Source organism: Zea mays, chromosome 9 (assembly GCF_902167145.1).
Source record: "Zea mays cultivar B73 chromosome 9, Zm-B73-REFERENCE-NAM-5.0, whole genome shotgun sequence".
Taxonomy (NCBI): domain Eukaryota; kingdom Viridiplantae; phylum Streptophyta; class Magnoliopsida; order Poales; family Poaceae; genus Zea; species Zea mays.
Window position 1 is genome coordinate 147759434 of NC_050104.1, and position 26922 is coordinate 147786355.

A 26922-nucleotide genomic window follows, 5' to 3' on the forward strand; every position below is an offset into this window, starting at 1 on the left:
CAAAATCAACTTTGCAAGTCTTAAGTTGAGTATTAAGACTTGCCACCTCATCATTTAATTTAGCAATAGAAATAAGATGTTCATCACAGGCATTAACATCAAAATCCTTACATTAATTACAAATAGTAACATGCTCTACACATGAACTAGTTTTATTAACTTCCTCTAGCTTGGCATTCAATTCATCATTTAAATTCTTTAGACTAGAGATAGATTCCTGACAAGCAGACAACTCAGAGGATAGCATTTCATTTCTTTTAAGTTCTAAAGCAAGAGATTTTTGAACACTAACAAACTTGTCATGTTCCTCATACAAAATGTCATCTTGCTTTTCTAGCAGTCTATCCTTTTCATTTAGAGCGTCAATTAATTCATTAATTTTCTCTACTTTGGCTCTATCTAACCCTTTAAACAAACCAGAGTAATCTACTTCATCATCGGAAGATTCCTCATCGCTAGAAGAAGAGTATTTGGGGGTATCTTGAATATGTACCTTATTCTCCTTAGCCATAAGGCAAGTATGGCATTCGTTGGGGAAGAGCGAAGTCTTGTTGAAGTCCGAGGCAGCCAGTCCTTCATCGTCGGAGTCGGATGAAGAGCAGTCAGAATCCCATTCCTTTCCCAGATGAGCCTCGCCCTTCGCCTTCCTGTAATTCTTTTTCTTTTCCCTCTTCCCGCTCTTTTCTTGTCCCTGGTCGTTATCATTATCGGGGCATTGTGCTATAAAATGACCAGTCTTACCGTATTTGAAGCAAGAGGCTTTCCCTTTGTCTTATTATTGTTGGGGTACTCCTTGCGTCCTTTTAGCGCGGTCTTGAAGCGCTTGATGATAAGCGCCATTTCGTCCTCGTTGAGTCCAGCAGCCTCCACTTGTGCTACCTTGCTTGGTAGTGCCTCCCTGCTGCTTGTTGCTTTGAGAGCAACGGGCTGTGGCTCGTAGACAGGTAGTGGACCATTTAGCGTGTCGTCTACGTATCGTGCTTCCTTCACCATCATGCGCCCGCTCACAAATTTTCCAAGGATCTTTTCGGGCGTCATCTTGGTGTACCTGGGGTTTTCACGAATAAGATTGACAAGATGGGGGGTCAATAACAGTAAATGACCTGAGCATGAGTCGGACGACATCATGATCCGTCCATCTTGTGCTTTCGTAGCTTCGGATCTTGTTGACCAGGGTCTTAAGCCTGTTGTAGGTCTGAGTTGGCTCCTCTACCCTGATCATCACGAACCTCCCCAGCTCGCCTTCCACTATCTCCATCTTGGTGATCATAGTGGCGTCGTTTCCCTCATGAGATATCTTAAGGGTGTCCCAGATCTGCTTAGGATTGTCCAAACTGCTAACCTTGTTGTATTCATCCCTGCACAGAGATGCTAGCAAAACAGTAGTGACTTGGGCATTTTTATGGATTTGCTCATTGATAAACACAGGATTATCGTACTATAAAAATGCATCCCATTTTCTACAATTTCCCATATACTAGGATGAAGAGAGAATAAATGACTACGCATTTTATGGCTCCAAAATGAATAGTCCTCTCCATCAAAGTGTGGAGGTTTTCCAAGGGGAATTGATAGTAAATGCGCATTTGAATTGTAGGGAATGCGAGAATAATCAAAAGAATAATTTTGATTGACCGTCTTTTTCTTTGACGAGGAGTCGTCATCGTTGTCCCTTGGTGAAGAAGAAGATGCATCGCTGTCGTAGTAGATGATCTTCTTGATGCGTCTCTTCTTCTTCCTGTCCCTCTTCTTGTGACTCGATCTTGAGTCAGTGGACTTGTCGTCTCTTGGCTCGTTGAAGAGGGACTCCTCCTTGTCGTTGACCATCATCCCCTTTCCCTTAGGATCCTTCTCTTCGGGCGGTTAATCCCTTAGATGAAGAGTATGACTCTGATACCAATTGAGAGCACCTAGAGAGGGGATGAATAAGTGATCTTGTAAAATCAAATACTAAATAGCCACAAACTTGATTATTAAGATGTTAGTAAAATCAAGTGGCTATGGAACACGCTCGTGCGGACAAAACAATCACAAGAAGCAACACACGAGACACGTGATTTTTATCCCGTGGTTCGGCCAAGTAACGCTTGCCTTCTTCCACGTTGTGGCGTCCCAATGGACGAGGGTTGTACTCAACCCCTTTCAAGCGATCCAATGATCAACTTGAATACCACGACTTTATTCCTTATAGTCTTTCTCCCGTTTGCGAGGAATATCCACAGATTGGAGCCTCTCGCCCTTACAAGTTTGTAACAAGAGAAGCACAGTAGTATGAGAGGGAGAGCAACACACGCAAGACTCAAATCCGCAGCACACACACGCACGCAAGCCAAGACTTGAGCTCAAAACACCGCACGGGGAGTACGCAACTCAAACGGAGCTCAAATCACTAACACAGTCGATCAAATGCGTGGAGGCGAAGTCTGGAGTCTTAGAATGTTTCTTGTAAGCTTAGTGTATTGCTCCATGCGCATAGGGGTCCCTTTTATAGCCCCAAGACAGCTAGGAGCCGTTGGAGACCAACTTGGAAGGCCAATCTTGCCTTCTGTCGAGTGGTGACAGTCTGGTACACCACTGGACAGCCACTGTAGCAGTCCGATGCGCAATCTCCTTCCAAATCGGGCGCAGCCGACCGTTGGTCCTTCGGGCCAGATGGCGCACCGGACAGTCCGGTGCACCCAGCCAACCGTTGGAGCTGGCCACGTGTCGCGCGGTGATCGCGCGGTCGACCGTTTGCCGCAGGCGCCGTTGGCTCACTGGACAGTCTGGTGCACCACCGGACAGTCCAGTGAATTTTAGCCACGACGCCTTTTTCTTTTTCCGAGAGCGACGAGTTCGTCACGGATGACTCACCGGACAGACCAGTGAATTTTAGACGTACAACTCCGTCGTTTCCCGAGAGCAGCTTCGCCGGCTAGCCTGGGGCACCGGACACTGTCCGGTGCACCACCGGACAGTCCGGTGTGCCAGGCCGAGCTGGAGTTTGGTGTACATAGCCAACTCTTCTTCAATTGCAATCTCCTTTTCTTGGCACTGTTTCTAGCACTTAGATAAACATGTTAGTATTCAAAAACCAATTTACTAAGTCTAGAAGCATACCTTGTTATATGATTTGCACTTCTCACTTATTTAGCACATAAGAACTTAATCAACCGTGTTGGACATTTAATCACCAAAATATTATAGAAATAGCCAAGGGCACATTTTCCTTTCAGACCATGTTCGGTTACTAGTGGTTTGAGAGGGATTGAAGGGGATTAAATCTCCTCCTATTTAATTTTGAATAGGAGGGGATTTAATCTTCTTCAATCCCCTCTAGTCCCCTAGCAACCGAACAAGCCCTCAACGAGCAAGACCTTTTTCTTGTCGATTGTGGACTAAAGAAAGACAGTCAATCAAGAGTTGTCCCACAATGATAAAGTTCTCGGGATGTTGCTGAGATTGTTCATTGATTAAGTCTTTTGTAGTTTAATTTTTTATTTGTGATCGTAATGATATTAAAAGATAATATGAATTATGATGTTTCAACAACATAATAATCACGTATAAAGGTGTGTCACTATATAAAAATATCTTATTATTGTAAGATGTCTAGTTTTAAATTTTTATATTTAATATTATTAAAAATGCTAAAAACTAATATAAAGTTTCGTCAATATATTAATATATCAGCGTATAAAAATAATATCTTTCATAGATAAATAAATATAGTTTTAATATTAAAAGTTTAGTTATCAATGTGGTCTACAACTTTTTTGTTTCTAATTTTTTTGTTTGAGATAATTAAGATGTACAAAAAATAATATAAATTTAAGAGAGCGTATTAAACTTTTACCATGATTTATCCTTTTATAAATATCTTATCGACACATACACATTTCATATAAAAGATATTTTTATCCAACAATATATTACAAGGATATGTTTTTTTTTTAAAACAATTGCACTGTTGCGCGGCTAATATGTTCCTTATAATTTATATTATTTTCTTAAACATCTTAATGGTCTAAAATAAAAAAACTAAAAATAGTTAATAGCTACAATTTTAATATAAACATAATCTTTATTTGATATCTTACAAGAATAAAATAACATTTTTAAGACGGCAAGCCACATTTCGTGATTAATACGTCGACAAAACTTTATATTATTTTTTAAATCTTAGAGACCATAAGTGTAAAAATTAGAAATTGAAGTTGCAGATTTTATTGAGGGATATAACTTTTATTTAACATCATACAATAAAGATAATATTTTTAAGGCGACAAACGTATATATACTATTGTTATGCTACTAAAAATTCATATTAGTTTTTAGTATTTAAATGACCTTAACTGAAAATACTTAAAACTAGAAAGAAAAAAGTTGTAGATCTCATAGAGCTCTTCAATTTTTATATAAAATCACATTCAATCGTCGCCGTATGAAATGTATAACTTTTCTAAGGTTGGCCCTGACAACACCACTCTCGTTAACGAAACAACACTCAAGTTGACGTGACAAAAAGCATAAGTTTGCTATACGAAAATTATCATCTAACATGGCAGCTCTTGCCACGGCAACGTATATTGTGTGACAAGATAATATTGTCACGTCAAGTGTGTTGGCACGACTAAAATGATTAAAAGTAAAATAAAAAATAAGTGAGGCTATTTTTAAAATAAAATTTTTTTAAAAAATTAGAAGTTAAAAATATTGCGGACAGGGGTCAAAATATGTGTCATACGGTCCATACCCACACTCATGCTGAAGCCAGTAAAACAGATAGTGAAAATCACGGCCCATACCCACACTCATGCTGAAGCCAGTAAAACACATAGTGAAAATCTAGCAAAAGGCAGAGAAATCGAGCTAGTATTGCGCGTGCTCCATTTGGTCTCTAGCAAATATATTGCACGTGTAGTTCGTTGTACGGTGCCTCTATTAACTTTTCTTTTCCACGTTTACCTCAGTTCCTTTCTTTAGGCATGGGGTGCAACCGAGCTGTGACCTTGCAAACGCAAAAGGAGTGCGTTTAAACCGAACTGACAGCATGTTACATACACCAAAATTGGAGTTCCCAGACAAGAGGAACGACAGTATAAAAACCTTTGCCCCCTCCGACAGACTTCTTCATCAGTCCACGAGCAAGCCATCTTCTTCTTCTTCTTCCCCGACCTTCTCCCTTAAGGCCTCAACCAAGCAAAGGTTTGATTTTACATACCAGAGTAACGGACCCAGCGCCAGCTGGAACAACGACCAGAGACTCCGGCATCCAGTCGACCAACGTACAATGGGTTTCATCCAAGGAAGGACCTCCAAGCAGACGAGCAGGGTTAAGACCCTTCTACGGCTCGCCTTGTCCCGCCTTGCCGCTGCCCGCCGTCCCCGCCTCGCTCGCAAGTCGATTTCCCGCAGCGATGTTGGACAGCTACTAGCACTCGGACACATTGATCGTGCTCTCCACCGTGTACGACCCCACCCTAACATCGTCTATTCGTCTCTAACCTCCCGGCCCGTCAAATGGAGCTTCGTATAGTCTGGCTTACCAATGCTGCACCGTCTCTATTATTTCCATGCAGGCAGAGCAGCTCATAGAGGAGGACAACATGCTGGAGGCGTTCAACATAATAGAGCTACACTGCAATCGCCTCATTGAGTGCGCAAAGCAGCTAGACAAGCCCCAGTACGCATCTTTCTCTACACCCTCACATCTGAGTTCATCTTGTTCTCCCATTTTGGCACTGTTGTTTGACACCACTTTTTTTTCCTTCTGCTTGCGTGACTATTCTGTTCAAATCTAATCTGGTGTGCAGTGAATGCGGTGATGACATTCGGGAGGCAGCCGCCGGGATCATGTTTGCAGCTAGGAGGTGCGGCGACCTGCCGGAGCTGACGTTTGCACGAACCATACTGACAAACAAGTTTGGAGGCGAGTTCGCAGAGATGGCTAAGGAGGGCGCTGGCGTCGTCGACCCCATGGTAACTAGAACAACATCCTATGTTCATTCATGGCCCCATCACATCCATACCAGAAACGGCGAGAGCTGGAATTTACACGGTTGGGTTTGTGCTACCCTTTCAGTTGGTATGGAAGCTAACTGGCAACAAAGGAGACATGGAGCTCAAGAAAAAGGTGGTGAAAGAGGTTGCTGCTGAGAACAATGTGCTAGTGGACTTCTCTGAGCTCCAAGAGGTTGAGCATGGCGGCAGCGGCAACGTTTCGCACCATCACAACGTCAGCCATGAAGGCATATACCAAACTAACATGGATGGAAGTTTAGAGCCATCGCACGACGAGGATCCATGTGATACTTCCAACTCTGATGGAGCAATCAATGGGCATCCGAAACAAGAGAACACGAGAACTTCGGTGCGCACAAGAAGATGAACTTTCAGAGCATCCCAGCTCAGATGCAACAATCAAGAATGAGGAAGTGCTATGTTTAGCTTCCAAACTTACCAAGTTATGGGTGTGCACATGTTAAATCTATAACTGTAAAGCAACTAACAATGTCCAATTAATTGAGTTAGCAAAACTTTGTGTTTCTTCGTGAACAGACACAGCAGCAGCCACCAGCAATTATGATCTACATGATCGCTAAAAAGAGAAGCCCACCTTGCCACGTTATTTACATACAACCTAATACAGGTTCTTGACCATAGCGCCTGTTAAAATATGTGAAAGATCCCCGCTTCATGTGGTTTTTAAGCTTTGAAAATTCTGTGTGTGGCATATATTTGTAAAATCTACTTTCTTATGATGTACATGTACTTGATGGATCAATATGAGATCGCTACAAATGATATTGACAGGTTTATTATGCACCGAGAAAATCACATGCCACTAAACCATGTGATTTAAACTTAATGTGTTTTAAAATGAATGACATAAATAAATTTCTAAGGTGTCCTACCCAAAAATAAAGGTACTACATAGGTAATCAGTAATCTAGTCCGAAGAAAGCCATAAGCTATCTAGGCTGGTTTTAGATGTACAAATTAAAGATAGATCATTAATTTGCGCCATCGAATGGTGATCATGGAGGGCGACGAGGTCACCACATCTCACCCTCGTCAACGACACACAAAGGGTAATGTAAGATCATGATCTACCACGCCACCATAGACATACTCGTCGTCGCTCACACACACCAACTAACAGCAGTGGGGCGATGTTAATGCAAGTGAACTTGAAGGCGGCACGATGGTGGTACAACGTCGAGCTAAGAGAAAGACAAGAATACCGTCTACCACCACGATTGTCTAGCGCTCGCCACAATCCTACGCTCTGTGACGCCCAACATGTTGGTTGGTCATCGATAGAGGAGAACATCAATAACACGGGCGATGGTTAAGAAGATCTGCATCGAGGTCTAGCCGGTGAGTGAGGCCAATACACAATAGCTCCATCATGACTTTAGCACCTTGTTATGGAAGGAGGCAGAGAACACGGAAGATTTCACAAACCACATCATCCAGCAACGCAAACATCAAGAAGCACAATGGTCGTGGGCGAGGCCGTCGAGAGCGTTGGCTCCGCATCACGCGAAGGCTACAAGGGCTAGTATGGTGATGGATAGGCTCCCAACCATGACCAATGCAAGCGCCGTAAAAAATGGCCATTGTGCTAGGGATTGTCTTAGCAAGCCCAAGGACGAGGCCCACATCACGCAAAGAGACTTGGAGTCCACGTTGTAGATGTCATTAAAGAGGACGTATTTGAGCTGCTTAGCAGTATGATGAGGAGGAGGCTTAGAGGTGGAGTTGTACGTAGTCACTATTCATCCCCAAACGACCAATATTCTTTTTATCGTTGTCGTCAACAGGTTAAAGTATGGAATTCATAAAGGTGTATGTGTACTTATAAATATTTTGTTCTTCGTCTTAGTTTAGTCTTGTCACAGTTGGGATTGTAATACATTGAGAAACACATACTAGTTGGAGGCTACATCATTGTGGCTGCTTAGTGGAACTATCGTGTCTGAGGGAGCACGAGAAGAGGCAGGGACACCATATGTGGGAGGAGTACCATAGGTGGGACAGAACACAGAAGGAGCACCATAAGGAGGAGGATATAGAGAAGGAGCACCATACAAGCCATATGGAGGAGCGTATGCGCACAAAAGATGACACTCATAAGTAAAAGTTTGTGAAGGACGAGCATCAGTGGAATGGGGGATATGGGGGAGGAGCATACGGGTAAGAAAAGAGAGTTTGAGGAGTTAGGCTATGGGGACGATTGAGAGCACCTCGAGGGGGGTGAATAGGTGTTCCTGTAAAATCAAATACTAAATAGCCACAAACTTGATTATTAAGATGTTAGTAAAATCAAGTGGCTATGGAACACGCTCGTGCGGACAAAATAATCACAAGAAGCAACACACGAGACACGTGATTTTTATCCCGTGGTTCGGCCAAGTAACACTTGCCTATTTCCACGTTGTGGTGTCCTAATGGACGAGGGTTGCACTCAACCCCTTTCAAGCAATCCAATGATCAACTTGAATACCATGGCTTTCTTCCTTACAGTGTTTCTCCCGTTTGCGAGGAATCTCCATAGATTGGAGCCTCTCGCCCTTACAAGTTTGTCACAAGAGAAGCACAATAGTAAGAGAGGGAGAGCAACACACGCAAGACTCAAATCCACAGCACACACACGCACGCAAGCCAAGACTTGAGCTCAAAACACCGCACAGGGAGTACACAACTCAAACGGAGCTCAAATCACTAACATAGTCGATCAAATGCGTGGAGGCAGAGTCTGGGAGTCTTAGAATGTTTCTTGTAAGCTTGGTGTATTGCTCCATGCGCCTAGGGGTCCCTTTTATAGCCCCAAGGCAGCTAGGAGTCGTTGGAGACCAACTTGGAAGGCCAATCTTGCCTTCTGTCGAGTGGTGCACCGGACAGCCACTGTAGCAGTCTGGTGCGCGATCTCCTTCCAAATCGGGTGCAGCTGACCGTTGGTCCTTCAGGCGAGATGGCGCACCAGACACTGTCCGGTGCACCCAGCCGACCGTTGGAGCTAGCCACGTGTCGCGCGGTGATCGCGCGGTCGATCATTTGCCGCAGGCGCCGTTGGCTCACCGGACAGTCCGGCGAATTTTAACCACGTCGCTTTTTCTTTTCCCAAGAGCGACGAGTTCGTCGCGGATGACTCACCGAACAGTCCGGTGCACCACCGGACAGTCCGGTGAATTTTAGTCGTACAACTCCGTCGTTTCCCGAGAGCAGTCGGTTCACCACCGGCTAGCCTGAGGCACCGGACACTGTCCGGTGCGCCACCGGACAGTCCGGTGTACCAGGCCGAGCTGGAGTTTGGTATACACAGCCAACTCTTCTTCAATTGCAATCTCCTTTTCTTGGCACTGTTTCTAGCACTTAGATAAACATGTTAGTATTCAAAAACTAATTTACTAAGTCTAGAAGCATACCTAGTTTATGATTTGCACTTCTCACTTATTTAGCACATAAGAACTTAATCAACCGTGTTGGGTATTTAATCACCAAAACATTATAGAAATAGCCCAAGGGCACATTTCCCTTTCAATCTCCCCCTTTTTGGTGATTTATGCCAACACATTAAAAAGCAGCAAAAATAAGTGCAACATCAATGCAAATGAAGGCCAAATTCTTTTTACTCAATATTTGTCATATTTGGATCATTCTTTGCCACCACTTGATTTTATTTTTGCAAATCAAATTCTTTTTCCTATCTCTAAGTCAAACACACTTGTTTGGGAAAATCGAGAGATATTCCAAGAGTAAAATTTATCAAGTGCCAAAAACTCCCCCTTTTTCCCATAATTAAAATTCTCCTCCATAAGAGAACAAATTTTGCAATAAGAGTATTTTGACAAAAACAAATTTCTAGCTCTTCTATTTTCAAAAGTCACAAGTAGTCGGAGTTTCGAAACCCGGGGGGTCCCTGGACCGATGAGTAAATTATCGTCGCGTGCCCCAGCCCAGATGGGTCGGCGCGAGACGGAGCGCGAAGGGGGGAAGAAGCCGGAGGGAGACGGGCGTGAGAGGTGAAATCCCACGGCCTTCGTGTTTGTCCCGCGCCCAGGTCGGGTGCGCTTGCAGTAGGGGGTTACAAGCGTCCACGCGGGAGGGAGCGAGCGGCCTCACGCGAGCGCCGTCCCGTCCTTCCCCGCGCGGCCAACCCTCGTAAGAGGGCCCTGGATCTTCCTTTTATAGGCGTAAGGAAAGGATCCAGGTGTACAATGGGGGTATAGCAGTGTGCTAACGTGTCTAGCGAAGGAGAGCTAGCGCCCTAAGTACATGCCATCGTGGCAGCCGTAGAGGTTTTGGCACCCGGTTCGTGTGGTGTCGTGGCCATCGGAGGAGAGCCGGAGCCTGGCGGAAGGACAACTGTCGGGGCTATCGAGTCCTTGCTGACGTCCTTTGCTTCCGTAAGGGGGCTGAGAGCTGCCGTCGTCATAGAGCGTGCGGGGCGCCATCATTGCTCGTATAGTGGAGCGAGCCAGATGGGAAGCCGGTCTTGTTCCTCGTAGCCTGAGTCAGCTTGGGGCAGGGTAATGATGGCGCCTCCTGTTGACATGGCCGGTCTGCGCCTTGGGTTGGGCGAGGTGGAGGCTCCTCCGAGCTTGAGGTCGAGTCTGTCTTCCAAGGCCGTGGTCGAGTCCAAGCCCCGGGTCGGGCGAGGCGGAGAGCGTCGGCTGAGGCCAGGGCTGAGTCCGAGCCCTGGGGTCGGGCAAAGCGGAGTTCGTCGTCTTTCGGGGCTGAGCCCGAGTCCGAGCCCTGGGGTCGGGCGAAGCGGAGTTCGTCGTCTTCCGGGGTTGAGCCCGAGTCCGAGCCCTGGGGTCGGGCGAAGCGGAGTTCGTCGTCTTCCGGGGCTGAGCCCGAGTCCGAGCCCTAGGGTCGGGCGAAGCGGAGTTTCCCATGGCGCCTAGGGCCGGACTTGGCTGCTGTCAGCCTCACTCTGTCGAGTGGCAAAGCAGTCAGAGCGGCGCAGGCGGCGCTGTCCTCTTGTCAGACCGGTCAGTGGAGCGGCAAAGTGACTACGGTCACTTCGGCTCTGTCGACTGGAGGGCGTGCGTCAGGATAAAGGTGTCAGGCCACCTTTGCATTAAATGCCCCTGCGATTTGGTCGGTTGGCGTGGCGATTTGGCCAAGGTTGCTTCTTGGTGAAGACTGGGCCTCGGGCGAGCCGAAGGTGTGTCCGTTGCTGGAGGGGGGCCTCAGGCGAGACGTAGATCCTCCGGGGTCGGCTGCCCTTGCCTGAGGCTGGGCTCGGGCGAGGCGTGACCGTGTCCCTCGAATGGACCGATCCCTGACTTAGTCGCACCCATCAGGCCTTTGCAGCTTTGTGCTGATGGGGGTTACCAACTGAGATTTAGGAGCCTTGAGGGTACCCCTAATTATGGTCCCCGACACAAGTGGTTGGCTGATCCATTTGCTTTGGCCTTAATTTCTCCCCCTTTGGCATTAAGCACCAAAATGGGATCATTTTTGGCCCTTTAACCCCATTGCATCACCAAAAATGTCAATTAAGAGCAAAAGGCAATGAGAGCATAAGTATGAACTTGGAATTAAATACACTAATACTGGAGTGCAGTGGAAGTCTTTGCGTCGTCCAAGTTCATTTTCCCTTTCAATGTACCTTCGAGACTACATCAAATGTACTCAAACAAACAAATTAGTCTCAAAGGGATCAAGTTGTAGCACATCTCCCCCTAAACATGTGCACATCTGCATACGGACTTGTGAGGTCCGGGGATGACTTATACAACTTGAGCACCATAAATAAACAATAACTGATTTAAATGCACAAGGTAACATGATCAAAGGCATAGAACACATGTATGCTATAGATCAATCCAAGTTACGCGAATCTAAGACATTTAGCTCACTACGCAACCTGCAAAACCTTTTCTCATCTAAAGGCTTGGTGAAGATATCGGCTAGATGGTTCTCGGTGCTAATGTGATACACATCGATATCTCCCTTTTGCTGGTGGTCTCTCAGGAAGTGATGTCGGATGTCTATGTGCTTGTTGCGGCTGTGTTCAACAGGATTATCCGCCAAGCGGATTGCACTCTCATTATCACATAGGAGTGGGACTTTGCTCAGATTGTAGCCAAAGCCCTGGAGGGTTTGCCTCATCCAAAGTAGTTGCGCGCAACATTGTCCTGCGGCAACGTACTCGGCCTCAGTGGTGGATAGGGCAACTAATGTTTGTTTCTTGGAACTCCAGGACACCAGTGACCTTCCTAGAAATTGGCGCGTCCCTGATGCTCTTCCTATCAACCTTGCACCCGACATAATCGGAGTCTGAGTATCCAATCAAGTCAAAGGTAGACCCCTTTGGATACCAGATCCCGAAGCAAGGCGTAGAAACTAAATACCTAAGAATTCGCTTAATGGCCACAAGGTGACATTCCTTGGGGTCGGATTGAAATCTAGCACACATGCATACACTAAGCATAATGTCCGGTCTACTAGCACAAAGATAAAGTAATGAACCTATCATTGACCGGTATGCCTTTTGATCAACGGACTTACCTCCTTTGTTGAGGTCAACGTGCCCGTCAGTTCCCATCGGTGCCTTAGCGGGCTTGGCGTCCTTCATCCCAAACCTCTTGAGAAGATCCTGAGTGTACTTTGTTTAGGAGATGAAAGTGTCGTCCTTGAGTTGCTTCACTTGGAATCCAAGGAAGTAGGTCAACTCACCCATCATGGACATCTCAAACTTTTGCATCATTACCCTGCTAAACTCCTCACAAGACTTTTGATTAGTAGAACCAAATATTATGTCATCGACATAAATTTGGTAAACAAATAGATCATCATTGCATGTCTTTGTGAAAAGAGTGGGATCGACTTTCCCAACCTTGAAAGCATTAGGAATAAGGAAATCTCTAAGGCATTCATACCATGCTCTTGGGGCTTGCTTTAGTCCATAGAGCGCCTTAGAGAGCATGTACACATGGTCGGGATAGCTGTCATCCTCAAAGCCAGGGGTTGTTCCACGTATACCTCCTCCTTGATTGGCCCGTTTAGGAAAGCGCTCTTCACGTCCATTTGGAATAGCCTAAAAGAATGGTGAGCGGCATAGGCTAATAAAATTCGAATTGACTCTAACCTAGCCACAGGAGCAAAAGTCTCCTCGAAATCCAAACCTGTGTCTTAGGAATAACCTTTTGCCACAAGTCGAGCCTTGTTTCTTGTCACCACCCTGTGCTCGTCTTGCTTGTTGCGGAACACCCACTTGATCCCCACAATGTTTTGCTTTGGACATGGCACCAGACTCCAGACTTCATTTCTTTTGAAGTTGTTTAGCTCTTCCTGCATGGCCAACACCCAGTCCGGATCCTGCAAGGCTTCTTCTACCCTGAAAGGCTCAATAGAAGAGACAAACGAGTAATGCTCACAAAAATTAGCTAATCATGAGCGAGTAGTTACTCCCTTGCTGATGTCACCTAGAATTTGATCGACGTGGTGATGTTTTTGGATCGTCGCTCGGACTTGAGTTGGAGGGGCCTATGGTGCTTCTTCCTCCATCACTTGATCTTCCTATGCTCCCCCTTGATTCTTCCCTTCTTCTTGAGGTACATGTACATCGTCTTGGGTAGGGGGATGCACCATTGTAGAGGAAGAGGGTTGATCTTGTTCATGTAGTTCTTGTGGTCGCACATCGCCTATCGCCATCGTGCGCATTGCGGCCGTCGGGACTTCATCCTCATCTATGTCATCAAGATCAACTTGCTCACTTGGAGAGCCATTAGTCTCATCAAATACAACGTCGCTAGAGACTTCAACTAATCCTGATGATTTGTTGAAGACCCTATACGCCTTTGTATTTGAGTCATACCCTACTAAAAACCCTTCTACAGCCTTGTGAGCAAATTTAGAATGTCTACCTTTCTTCACCAGAATGTAGCATTTGCTCCCAAATACACGAAAGTAAGAGACATTGGGTTTGTTACCGGTAAGGAGTTCGTAGGAGGTCTTCTTGAGGAGGCGATGCAGATAGAGCCAATTTATGGCGTGGCAGGCTGTGTTCACAGCTTCCGACCAAAATCGCTTGGGCGTCTTGAACTCTCCAAGCATCGTTCTCGCCATGTCGATTAGCGTCCTGTTCTTCCTCTCTACCACACCGTTTTGCTGTGGTGTGTAGGGAGCAGAGAACTCGTGCTTGATGCCTTCCTCCTCAAGAAACTCTTCAACTCGGACCCGTTGTCGCTCCTTATCTTCTTTACCTTTAGCTCAAATTCTTTTTGAGATCTCCTCAAGAAGCACTTTAGGGTCCCTTGGGTTTCTGACTTATCCTGCAAAAAGAACACCCAAGTGAAGCGGGAAAAGTCATCAACAATTACAAGACCATACTTACTTCCCCTGATGCTGAGGTAGGCAACGGGTCCGAAGAGATCCATGTAAAGAAGCTCCAGTGGTCTTGATGTCGTCATCACATTCTTGTTGTGATGAGAGCTTCCCACCTGTTTCCCTGCCTGACATGCTACACAAGGTCTGTCTTTCTCAAAACAGACATTGGTTAGTCCTAACACATGATCTCCCTTTAGAAGCTTATGAAGGTTCTTCATCCCAACATGTGCTAGACGACGATGCCACAACCAGCCCATGTTAGTCTTAGCTATTAAGCATGTATCTAGATCGGCATTCTGTTTCGAAAAATCAACTAAATAGAGCTTGTTGTCTAATACACCCTTAAAAGCTAATGAACCATCACTTCTTCTAAAGACAGAAACATCTACATTTGTGAATAAACAATTATAACCCATGTTACATAATTGACTCATAGACAATAAGTTGTACTCGAGCGATTCAACTAAAAACACATTGGAGATAGAATGCTCGGATGTGATGGCTATCTTTCACAATCCTTTAACCTTGCCTTGGTTCCCATCTCCAAAGATAATCGCATCTTGGGAATCCTTGTTCTTGACGTAGGAGGTGAACATCCTCTTCTTCCCCATCATGTGATTTGTGCATCCGCTGTCAATAATCCAGCTTGAGCCCTCGGATGCATAAACCTGCAAGGCAATTTAAGCTTGGGTTTTAGGTACCCAACTCTTGTTGGATCCTGCAAGGTTAGTCACAATAACTTTTGGAACCCAAATACAAGTCTTGTCTCCCTTGCATTTGGATCCCAACTTTCTAGCAACTACTTTTGCATTCTTACATGAAAGCATGATAAATGGTAGAAGGTCCATTGCACATTCTCCTAGGCATGTGAGGCACAACATGATTTCTCCTAGGCCTACTTCTACCATGAACAAAAGTGGAGCTAGATGCAACCATAGCATGTGAATCATAATAAGCAGCATGATCATAGCATCTATCATTATAAGTATTCCTAGAATATTTCCTATCATAATTATAGGCATGATTCTTTTGGGAACTACTAGCCATAGGGGCATTCCCTTTCTCCTTGCTGAGAACGGGAGCCCTTTGGCTTGTTAAGTTCTTGGTTTCCTTTTGAAAACCAAGTCCATCCTTAATCGAGGGGTGTCTACCAACAGTGTAGGCATCCCTAGCAAATTTTAATTTATCAAAATCAACTTTGCAAGTCTTAAGTTGAGCATTAAGACTTGCCACCTCATCATTTAATTTAGCAATAGAAATAAGATGTTCATCACAGGCATTAACATCAAAATCCTTACATCTATTACAAATACTAACATGCTCTACACATGAACTAGTTTTATTAACTTCCTCTAGCTTGGCATTCAATTCATCATTTAAATTCTTTAGACTAAAGACAGATTCCTGACAAGCAGACAACTCAGAGGATAACATTTCATTTCTTTTAAGTTCTAAAGCAAGAGGTTTTTGAACACTAACAAACTTGTCATGTTCCTCATACAAAATGTCCTCTTGCTTTTCTAGCAGTCTATCCTTTTCATTTAGAGCGTCAATTAATTCATTAATTTTCTCTACTTTGCTCTATCTAACCCTTTAAACAAACCAGAGTAATCTACTTCATCATCGGAAGATTCCACATCGCTAGAAGAAGAGTATTTGGGGGTATCTCGAATACGTACCTTCTTCTCCTTAGCCATAAGGCAAGTATGGCGTTCGTTGGGGAAGAGCGAAGTCTTGTCGAAGGCCGAGGCAGCCAGTCCTTCATCATCGGAGTCGGATGAAGAGCAGTCAGAATCTCATTCCTTTCCTAGATGAGCCTCACCCTTCGCCTTCCTGTAATTCTTTTTCTTTTCCCTCTTCCCGCTCTTTTCTTGTCCCTGGTCGTTATCATTATTGGGGCATTGTGCTATAAAATGACCAGTCTTACCGCATTTGAAGCAAGAGGCTTTCCCTTTGTCTTATTATTGTTGGGGTACTCCTTGTGTCCTTTTAGCGTGGTCTTGAAGCGCTTGATGATAAGCGTCATTTTGTCCTTGTTGAGTCCAGCAGCCTCCACTTGTGCTACCTTGCTTGGTAGTGCCTCCCTGCTGCTTGTTGCTTTGAGAGCAACGGGCTGTGGCTCGTAGACAGGTAGTGTACCATTTAGCGGGTCATCTACGTATCGCGCTTCCTTCACCATCATGCGCCCGCTCACAAATTTTCCAAGGATCTCCTCGGGCGTCATCTTGGTGTACCTGGGGTTTTCACGAATAAGATTGACAAGATGGGGGTCAATAACAGTAAATGACCTGAGCATGAGTCGAACGACATCATGATCCGTCCATCTTGTGCTTCCGTAGCTTCGAATCTTATTGACCAGGGTCTTAAGCCTGTTGTAGGTCTGAGTTGGCTCCTCTACCCTGATCATCGCGAACCTCCCCAGCTCACCTTCCACTAGCTCCATCTTGGTGATCATAGTGGTGTTGTTCCCTCATGAGATATCTTAAGGGTGTCCCAGATCTGCTTAGCATCGTCCAAATTGCTAACCTTGTTGTATTCATCCCTGCACAGAGATGCTAGCAAAACAGTAGTGACTTGGGCATTTTTATGGATTTGCTCATTGATAAACACAGGATTATCGGTACTATCAAAATGCATCCCATTTTCTACAATTTCCCACATACTAGGATGAAGAGAGAATAAATGACTACGCATTTTATGGTGTGGAGGTTTTCCAAGGGAAATTGATAGTAAATGTGTCGGGGACCATAATTAGGGGTACCCTCAAGGCTCCTAAATCTCAGCTAGTAACCCCCATCAGCACAAAGCTGCAAAGGCCTGATGGGTGCGACTAAGTCAGAGATCGGTCCATTCGAGGGACACGATCACGCCTCGCCCGAGCCCAGCCTCGGGCAAGGGCAGCCGACCCCGGAGGATCTACGTCTCGCCCGAGGGCCCCCCCCCCTCTAGCAACGGACACACCTTCGGCTCGCCCGAGGCCCAGTCTTCACCAAGAAGCAACCTTGGCCAAATCGCCACGCCAGCCGACCAAATCGCAGGGGCATTTAATGCAAAGGTGGCCTAACACCTTTATCCTGACGCACGCCCTCCAGCCGACAGAGCCGAAGTGACCGCAGTCACTTCGCCGCCACTGACCGGTCTGACAAGAGGACAGCGCCGCCTGCGCCGCTCTGACTGCTTTGCCACTCGACAGAGTGAGGCTGACAGCAGCCAAGTCCGGCCCTAGGCGCCATGGGAAACTCCGCTTCGCCCGACCCTAGGGCTCGGACTCGGGCTCAGCCCCGGAAGACGACGAACTCCACTTCGCCCGACCCCAGGGCTCGGACTCGGGCTCAGCCCCGGAAGACGACGAACTCCGCTTCGCCCGACCCCAGGGCTCGGACTCGGGCTCAGCCCCGAAAGACGACGAACTCCGCTTTGCCCGACCCCAGGGCTCGGACTCGGGCTCAGCCCCGGAAGACGACGAACTCCGCTTCGCCCGACCCCAAGGCTCGGACACGGGCTCAGCCCCGGAAGACGACGAACTCCGCTTCGTCCGACCCCAGGGCTCGGACTCAGCCCTGGCCTCAGCTGACGGTCTCCGCCTCGCCCGACCCGGGGCTCGGACTCGACCTCGGCCTTGAAAGACAGACTCGACCTCGACCTCGGAGGAGCCTCCACCTCGCCCAACCCAGAGCGCGGACCGGCCACGTCAACAGGAGGCGCCATCATTACCCTGCCCCAAGCTGACTCAGGCTACGGGGAACAAGACCGGCGTCCCATCTGGCTCGCTCCACTGTACGAGTAATGATGGCGCCCCGCACGCTCTATGACGACGGCGGCTCTCAGCCCTTTTACGGAAGCAAAGGACGTCAGCAAGGACTCAACAACCCCGACAGCTGTCCTTCCGCCAGGCTCCGACTCTCCTCCGACGGCCACGACATCACACGAACCGGGTGCCAAAACCTCTCCGGCTGCCACGATGGCATGTACTTAGGACGCTAGCTCTCCTCCGCTAGACACGTTAGCACACTGCTACACCCCCATTGTACACCTGGATCCTCTCCTTACGCCTATAAAATGAAGATCCAGGGCCCTCTTACGAGGGTTGGCCGCGTGGGGAAGGACGGGACGGCGCTCGAGTGAGGCCGCTCGCTCCCTCCCGCGTGGACGCTTGTAACCCCCTACTGCAAGCGCACCCGACCTGGGCGCGGGACAAACACGAAGGCCGCGGGATTTCACCTCTCATGCCTGTCTCCCTCCAGCTTCTTCCCCCCTTCGCGCTCCGTCTCGCGCCGACCCATCTGGGCTGGGGCACGCGGCGACAATTTACTCGTCGGTCCTGGGACCCCCAGGTTTCGAAACGCCGACAAAATGCGCATTTGAATTGTAGGGAATGCGAGAGTAATCAAAAGAATAATTTTGATTAACCGTCTTTTTCTTTGACGAGGAGTCGTCGTCATTGTCCCTTGGTGAAGAAGAAGATGCATCGTTGTCGTAGTAGATGATCTTCTTGATGCGTGTCTTCTTCTTCCTGTCCCTCTTCTTGTGACTCGATCCTGAGTCAGTGGACTTGTCGTCTCTTGGCTCGTTGAAGAGGGACTCCTTCTCCTTGTCGTTGACCAGCATCCCCTTTCCCTTAGGATCCATCTCTTCGGACGGTTAATCCCTTAGATGAAGAGTACGACTCTGATACCAATTGACAGTAGGGGTGTAAACGGATACTTATTCGGATATCAGTTTTTTGCTCTTTTTTCTTTGATTGTGAATTAATAAAATATAGAATCTGCTATGCAAATTTATATTCTTGTTTTTAGTATTGAGCTTGTAAATATTTATGAAAGGTAAACCTCAAATCTATCATATATCTTCTCAAATAATAAATATAAATTTCGGATACAAATCGAATATGGATACATATATATATTTTACCTTTTTTATTGTATGGAGTAAATAATGTATGAAATAATTTATACAAAATTTTATTCTTATTTATAATAATGTGCTTCATAACATAAGAAGAGATTAGCATCAAATTTCATACATATCTATTTTAAAATATTAAATTTATCCTAACAGTTCGGATATCCGTTTACACCCCTAATCGAGAGCACCTAGAGGGGGAATGAATAGGTGATCCTGTAAAATCAAATACTAAATAGCCACAAACTTGATTATTAAGATGTTAGTAAAATCAAGTGGCTATGGAACACGCTCGTGCGGACAAAACAATCACAAGAAGCAACACATGAGACACATGATTTTTATCCCATGGTTCAGCCAAGTAACACTTGCCTACTTCCACGTTGTGGCATCCCAATGGACGAGGGTTGCACTCAACCCTTTTCAAGCGATCCAATGATCAACTTGAATACCACGACTTTCTTCCTTATAGTCTTTCCCCCGTTTGCGAGGAATCTCCACAGATTGGAGCCTCTCGCCCTTACAAGTTTGTCACAAGAGAAGCACAGTAGTAAGAGAGGGAGAGCAACACACGCAAGACTCAAATCCGCAGCACACACACGCACACAAGCCAAGACTTGAGCTCAAAACACCGCACAGGGAGTACGCAACTCAAACGGGGCTCAAATCACTAACACAGTCGATCAAATGCGTGGAGGCGGAGTATGGGAGTCTTAGAATGTTTTTTGTAAGCTTGGTGTATTGCTCCATGTGCCTAGGGGTCCCTTTTATAGCCCCAAGGCAGCTAGGAGCCGTTGGAGACCAACTTGGAAGGCCAATCTTGCCTTCTGTCGAGTGGTGACAATCCGGTGCACCACCGGACAGCCACTGTAGCAGTCTGATGCGCGATCTCCTTCCAAATTGGGTGCAGCCGACCGTTGGTCCTTCTGGCCAGATGGCGCACCGGACAGTCCGGTGCACCCAGCCGACCCTTGGAGCTGGCCACGTGTCGCGCGGTGATCGCGCGGTCCACCGTTTGCCGCAGGCGCCGTTGGCTCACTGGACAGTCTGGTGCACCACCGGACAGTCCAGTGAATTTTAGCCACATCGCCTTTTTCTTTTCCCGAGAGTGACGAGTTCGTCGCGGATGACTCACCGGACAGTCCGGTGCACCACCGGACAGACCGGTGAATTTTAGCCGTACAACTCCGTCATTTCCCGAGAGCAGCTGGTTCACCGACGGCTAGCCTGGGGCACCGGACATTGTCCGGTGCACCACCGGGCAGTCCGGTGTGCCAGGCCGAGCTGGAGTTTGGTGTACACAGCCATCTCTTCTTCAATTGCAATCTCCTTTTCTTCGCACTGTTTCTAGCACTTAGATAAACATGTTAGTATTCAAAAACTAATTTACTAAGTCTAGAAGCATACCTTGTTATATGATTTACACTTCTCACTTATTTAGCACATAAGAACTTAATCAACCGTGCTGAGCATTTAATCACCAAAACATTATAGAAATAGCCCAAAAGCACATTTCCCTTTCAGGCCATGTTCGGTTACTAGTGGTTTGAGAGGGATTGAAGGGGATTAAATCCCCTCCTATTCAATTTTGAATAGGAGGGAATTTAATCCTCTTCAATCCCCTCCAATCCCCTAGCAACCGAACAAGCCCTCAACGAGCAAAACCTTCTTCTTGTCGATAGTGGACTAGACAAAGACAGTCAATCAAGAGTTGTCCCATAATGATAGAGTTCTCGGAATGTTGCTGAGATTGTTCATTGATTAAGTCTTTTGTAGTTTAATTTTTTATTTGTGATCGTAATGATATTAAAAGATAATATGAATTATGATGTTTCAACAACATAATAATCACGTATAAAGGTGTGTCACTATATAAAAATATCTTATTATTGTAAGATGTCTAGTTTTAAATTTTTACATTTAATATTTTTAAAAAATGCTAAAAACTAATATAAAGTTTCGTCAATATATTAATATATCAGCGTATAAAAATAATATCTTTCATAGATAAATAAAAATAGTTTTAATATTAAAAGTTTAGTTATCAATGTGGTCTACAACTTTTTTGTTTCTAATTTTTTTGTTTGAGATAATTAAGATGTACAAAAAATAATATAAATTTAAGAGAGCATATTAAACTTTTACCATGATTTATCCTTTTAGAAAAATCATATTCTTATAAATATCTTATCGACACATACACATTTCATATAAAAGATATTTTTGTCCAACAATATATTACAAGGATATGGTTTTTTTAAAAAAAACAATTGCACTGTTGCGCGGCTAATATGTTCCTTATAATTTATATTATTTTCTTAAACATCTTAATGGTCTAAAATAAAAAAAAACTAAAAATAGTTAATAGCTACAATTTTAATATAAACATAATCTTTATTTGATATCATACAAGAATAAAATAACATTTTTAAGACGGCAAGCCACATTTCGTGATTAATACGTCGACAAAACTTTATATTATTTTTTAAATCTTAGAGACCATAAGTGTAAAAAATAGAAATTGAAGTTGCAGATTTTATTGAGGGATATAACTTTTATTTAACATCATACAATAAAGATAATATTTTTAAGGCGACAAACATATATATACTATTGTTATGCTACTAAAAATTCATATTAGTTTTTAGTATTTAAATGACCTTAACTGAAAATACTTAAAACTAGAAAAAAAAGTTATAGATCTTATAGAGCTCTTCAATTTTTATATAAAATTACATTCAATCGCCGTCGTATGAAATGTATAACTTTTCTAAGGTTGGCCCTAGCTACACCACTCTCGTTAACGAAACAACACTCAAGTTGACGTGACAAAAAGCATAAGTTTGCTATACGAAAATTATCATCTAACATGGCAGCTCTTGCCACGGCAACGTATATTGCGTGACAAGATAATATTGTCAGGTCAAGTGTGTTGGCACGACTAAAATGATTAAAAATAAAATAAAAAATAAGTGAGGCTATTTTTAAAATAAAAAATTAAAAAAAAATTAAAAGTTAAAAATATTGTGGACAGGGGTCAAAATATGTGTCATACGGCCCATACCCTGTACCCACACTCATGCTGAAGCTAGTAGAACAGATAGTGAAAATCTAGCAAAAGGTAGAGAAATCGAGCTAGTATTGCGCGTGCTCCATTTGCTCTCTGGCAAATATATTGCACGTGTAGTTCGTTGTACGGTGCCTCTATTAACTTTTCTTTTCCACGTTTACCTCAGCTCCTTTCTTTAGGCATGGGGTGCAACCGAGCTGTGACCTTGCAAACGCAAAAGGAGTGCGTTTAAACCGAACTGACAGCATGTTACATACACCAAAATTAGAGTTCCCAGACAAGAGGAACGGCAGTATAAAAAGCTTTGCCCCCTCCGACAGACTTCTTCATCAGTCCACGAGCAAGTCATCATCTTCTTCTTCCCCGTCCTTCTCACTCAACCGAGCAAAGGTTTGATTTTACATACCAGAGTAACGAACCCAGCGCCAGGAACAACGACCAGAGACTCCGGCATCCAGTCGATCAACGTACAATGGGTTTCATCCAAGGGAGGACCTCCAAGCAGACGAGCAGGGTTAAGACCCTTCTACGGCTCGCCTTGTCCCGCCTTGCCGCTGCCCGCCGTCCCCGCCTCGCTCGCAAGTCAATTTCCCGCAGCGATGTTGGACAGCTACTAGCACTCGGACACATTGATCGTGCTCTCCACCGTGTACGACCCCCCACCCTATCATCATCTCTAACCTCCCGGCCCGTCAAATGGAGCTTCGTATAGTCTGGCTTACCAATGCTGCACCGTCTCTATTATCTCCATGCAGGCAGAGCAGCTCATAGAGGAGGACAACATGCTGGAGGCGTTCAACATAATAGAGCTACACTGCAATCGCCTCATTGAGTGCGCAAAGCAGCTAGACAAGCCCCAGTACGCATCTTTCTCTACACCCTGACATCTAAGTTCATCTTGTTCTCACATTTTGGCACCACTTTTTTTTCTGTTTGCGTGACTATTCTGTTAAAATTTACTTTGGTGTGTAGTGAATGCGGTGAGGACATTCGGGAGGCAGCCGCTGGGATCATGTTTGCAGCTGGGAGGTGCGGCGACCTGCCGGAGCTGACGTTTGCACGAACCATACTGGCAAACAAGTTTGAAGGCGAGTTCGCGGCGATGGCGAAGGAGGGCGCTGGCGTCGTCGACCCCATGGTAACTAGAACAACATCCTATGTTCATTCATGGCCCCATCACATCCATACCAGAAACAACGAGAGCTGGAATTTACACGGTTGGGTTTGTGCTACCCTTTCAGTTGGTATGGAAGCTAACCGGCAACAAAGGAGACATGGAGCTCAAGAAAAAGGTGGTGAAAGAGGTTGCTGCTGAGAACAATGTGCTAGTGGACTTCTCTGAGCTCCAAGAGGTTGAGCATGGCGGCAGCGGCAACGGCAACGTTCCCCACCATCACAATGTCAGCCATGAAGGCATATACCAAACTGACATGGATGGAAGTTCAGAGCCATCGCACGAATGTGATACTTCCAACTCTGATGGAGCAAGCAATGGGCATCCGAAACAAGAGAACACGAGAACTTCGGTGCGCACAAGAAGATGAACTTTCAGAGCATCCAGCTCAGATGCAACAATCCAGAACGAGGAAGTGCTATGTTTAGCTTCCAAACTTACCAAGTTATGGGTGTGCACATGCTAAATCTGTAACTGTAAAGCAACTAACAATGTCCAATTAATTGAGTCAGCAAAACTTTGCGTTTCTTCGTGAACAGACACAGCAGCAGCCACCAGCAAACATGATCTACATAATCGCTAAAAAGAGAAGCCCACCTTGCCACGTAATTTACATACAACCTAATACAGGTTCTTGACCGTAGCGCCTGTTAAAATATGTGAAAGATCTCCGCTTCATTTGGTGTTTTAAGCTTTGAAAATTCTGTGTGTGGCATATATTTGTAAAATCTACTTTCTTATGATGTACATGTACTTGATGGGTTAATATGAGATCGCTACAAATGATATTGACAGGTCTATTATGCACTGAGAAAATCACATGCCACTAAACCATGTGATTTAAACTTACTGTGTTTTAAAATGAATGACCTAAATAAATGTCTAAGGTGTCCTACCCAAAATTAAAGGTACTACATATAGGTAATCAGTAATCTAGTCCGAAGAAAGCCATAAGCTATCTAGGCTGGTTTTAGTTTTGTACCATCCGTCAAAAAGGATGCAATTTTGGCTTTGGACGAAGTAAAATATTCACAAGTTTAGCTAAGTTAATATAAAATATTAGTAACATTTAGCACTCCAAATAGGTACAGCAACCGTGCCAATTCGCTACTGTGCTAACATAGTCGCGTCCAAAGTGCAAGCAAACAACCACAGCCAAAAACCAGCGCCAGCAGAAGAGTACAAGCGCAAGGCAATAACCGCAATCACTCAAGCAGATTGCTTTGCAGACGATAGCAAGAGATAATGGCGGTAGAATTTAGTAATTTATTGCACAGAACGAAACTATATCATGACAATCATCCAGAAAATGCGACAACGGAGCAGTTTATAGTTTCATCATCACACAAAAGCAACGAATCTGGAACGGGAACGGTGGGGAAGAAAAGGTCGCAGCCATCACTGCACCTTCAACTCCATCACGCTCTTGGCCTTGGGGGCGTAGAGAGAGTAAACCACCGCTTGCCGCTTCGCAACCTCTAGCTGCTTCTTCCCCTCCGAGAACGCCGCGGCGGCGGCCGACGCATCGGCGAGGGCGCGGTTTTCGCGGAAGGAGTCCGCGGCGCGTCGGCGCGTGTACTCGCGGATGTTGTAGTCCGAGAACTTCTTCGCCGTGCGGAGTAAGGAACGGAAGAGCGACAGCACCTCTGCTCTCGTCGGGGCCGCCGCCGCCATCCTACTGCGCCGTGGTGCCGAAAACGCTCGAGAAGAGGAGAGCCGGAGGCGAATTCGTTCTTGTCAAGGTTTTTTTTTTACAAGAGATTAAGAGAAGCTCCACGAGCCCTTTTCTGGGTAGTGAGCCGTCCGATACTCCGATCCGAGGGCCTGGGCCGGCATACACCAAGGCCTTATGTTGTCTTGGGTCGAGACCCATGCACTATGATGAGAATCGGTGACAGTACAGGGTGGCGGAGTTCACCAATATCGTCTGGATCTCACTTCCAGAAGGGACTCTATCGGGAGGAGAGATACTAGGCTTTGTCTTGGGATCATCAGCCATCTAAAACGACTCTAATCGACATAGAGTTAGAGAGATGTGAAATTTTAGAAATAGGAATCTAAGTTATTGTCTACTCCTAAGGCAAAATGTAAATAACTAGATATATATTGATTGATCGATTATTGGGGTTCTAATCGGTCGTAGTCCTTTACATATATAAAGGGGAGGTCTGGACCAGTTACAAATCCCACAAGAAACTCGGAATCCTAACTGATTCTACGCGCAAGTGGACCGTCCGCGCCACCATCGTGGGCGGACCGTCCGCTCGGTCAATTTTGGTGCTCAACATATGCCCCTTGGCTTTTGGCGGAGCTGCGCGAACCAAAAGCACTAGCACAGGCTGAAAACTAACTCGGTGTGATCACATCGTTTTTCTTAGGCATCTTGCCACATACTAGGATGATACTGTTTGAGGAAACACCAGTTTAATGCCTTGGGATCTTTGCCTTGTATTGTTTGCAACAAGTAGGTGTTACCGAATATCACTTGTGTGACCTTGTAAGGGCCTTTCCAGCTGGGCGACCATGTCCTAAACTTTCGGGCTTTGCTCCTTCGAGGCAAGACGGTTTTCCATACCAGGTCTCCTACTGTCGATACCCTGAAACAGGGGTACCCGTTACAGCAGTATGAAGACGTGGTGCCCGCACGGCTATCTAGAGTCGCGTGGTAAACCACGCCCGACCCCGCCACGTGGACGGCTCCGGGGCCGCCACGTGGCCAGAGAAGACAATATCCTCCAAGGTATCAACAGTAGGTCCGGACCCCATGGGAAAGTGTCGGACCCCTGCATATACAGACCGGACCTCCGGGTAAGGTCCAGGACCCCCGGGCGCAAACTGGACCCCTGGGACGGGTCCCGGATCCCTCTCTGTGGGGGTCCGAGGACTCTGGGACAAAGGATACCCAGGCCTTAATCAAGGCCAGGCGGGAGTCCGGAGCCGACACGTGTACGGACCATACCGTGTGCGCTTCTGCTCCCCGCTCAGGCAAAGACCCGATGCTGCCACGTGGCCTACTGCGCATGACGTAAGCCAGTGGGCGGAGCCTGACGTAAGGCCTCTAGGCTGCGCAACCTCTGCATTTATTGCGGATAAGCCGCGCCGCCTATCCATTCCACTGGCAGGTGATGTGCCGCCTCGGCATTTAATGAGCCCTGTCCACTCCACTGGCAGGCGATGTGCCGCCTCAACATTTAATAAGCCATGTCCACTCCGCTGACGGGCGGCGACCAGGCCATCCTGCAGGCGGCGTGCCTGTCCATTCCGTTAGCAGCCAGTACGCCCGTGCTGCGGCATACACTGTGCTCATCATCACTCGCGCGTTACCGAGGAAGCAGCGCGGGATATCAATACTATATGCACTACGGACATTATGGCGCTCGGAGATCACCCTGGCGTTACAGGCAGTAGTTACTTCCTTCCATTTTGCCCATAGGCCCACATGTCGGGG

The 26922-nt window shown here is 46.0% G+C and overlaps 3 protein-coding genes across 3 annotated transcripts; 2 read left to right on the forward strand and 1 right to left on the reverse strand.

Annotated features, from left to right (window-relative positions):
- The first annotated feature begins 5130 nt into the window (after positions 1-5130).
- Positions 5131-6787, forward strand: LOC100216788 (Regulator of Vps4 activity in the MVB pathway protein). Its single transcript, NM_001143187.1, has 4 exons — positions 5131-5449; positions 5562-5665; positions 5796-5961; positions 6065-6787. Exons 1-4 carry the CDS (start codon positions 5273-5275, stop codon positions 6368-6370), a joined length of 753 nt encoding a protein of 250 aa, NP_001136659.1. The 5' UTR covers positions 5131-5272; the 3' UTR covers positions 6371-6787.
- A 15985-nt stretch (positions 6788-22772) lies between these two features.
- LOC103639343 (Regulator of Vps4 activity in the MVB pathway protein) lies at positions 22773-23844 on the forward strand. The gene is made up of 4 exons (XM_008662105.2): positions 22773-22949; positions 23056-23159; positions 23273-23438; positions 23542-23844. The coding sequence occupies exons 1-4, from the start codon at positions 22773-22775 to the stop codon at positions 23842-23844; spliced, it is 750 nt and encodes a 249-aa protein (XP_008660327.1).
- An 876-nt stretch (positions 23845-24720) lies between these two features.
- LOC100280962 (catalytic/ oxidoreductase, acting on NADH or NADPH) lies at positions 24721-25290 on the reverse strand. The gene has a single exon (NM_001153882.2). It carries the CDS (start codon positions 25146-25148, stop codon positions 24873-24875), a length of 276 nt encoding a protein of 91 aa, NP_001147354.1. The 5' UTR covers positions 25149-25290; the 3' UTR covers positions 24721-24872.
- Between the last annotated feature and the right edge of the window lie 1632 nt (positions 25291-26922).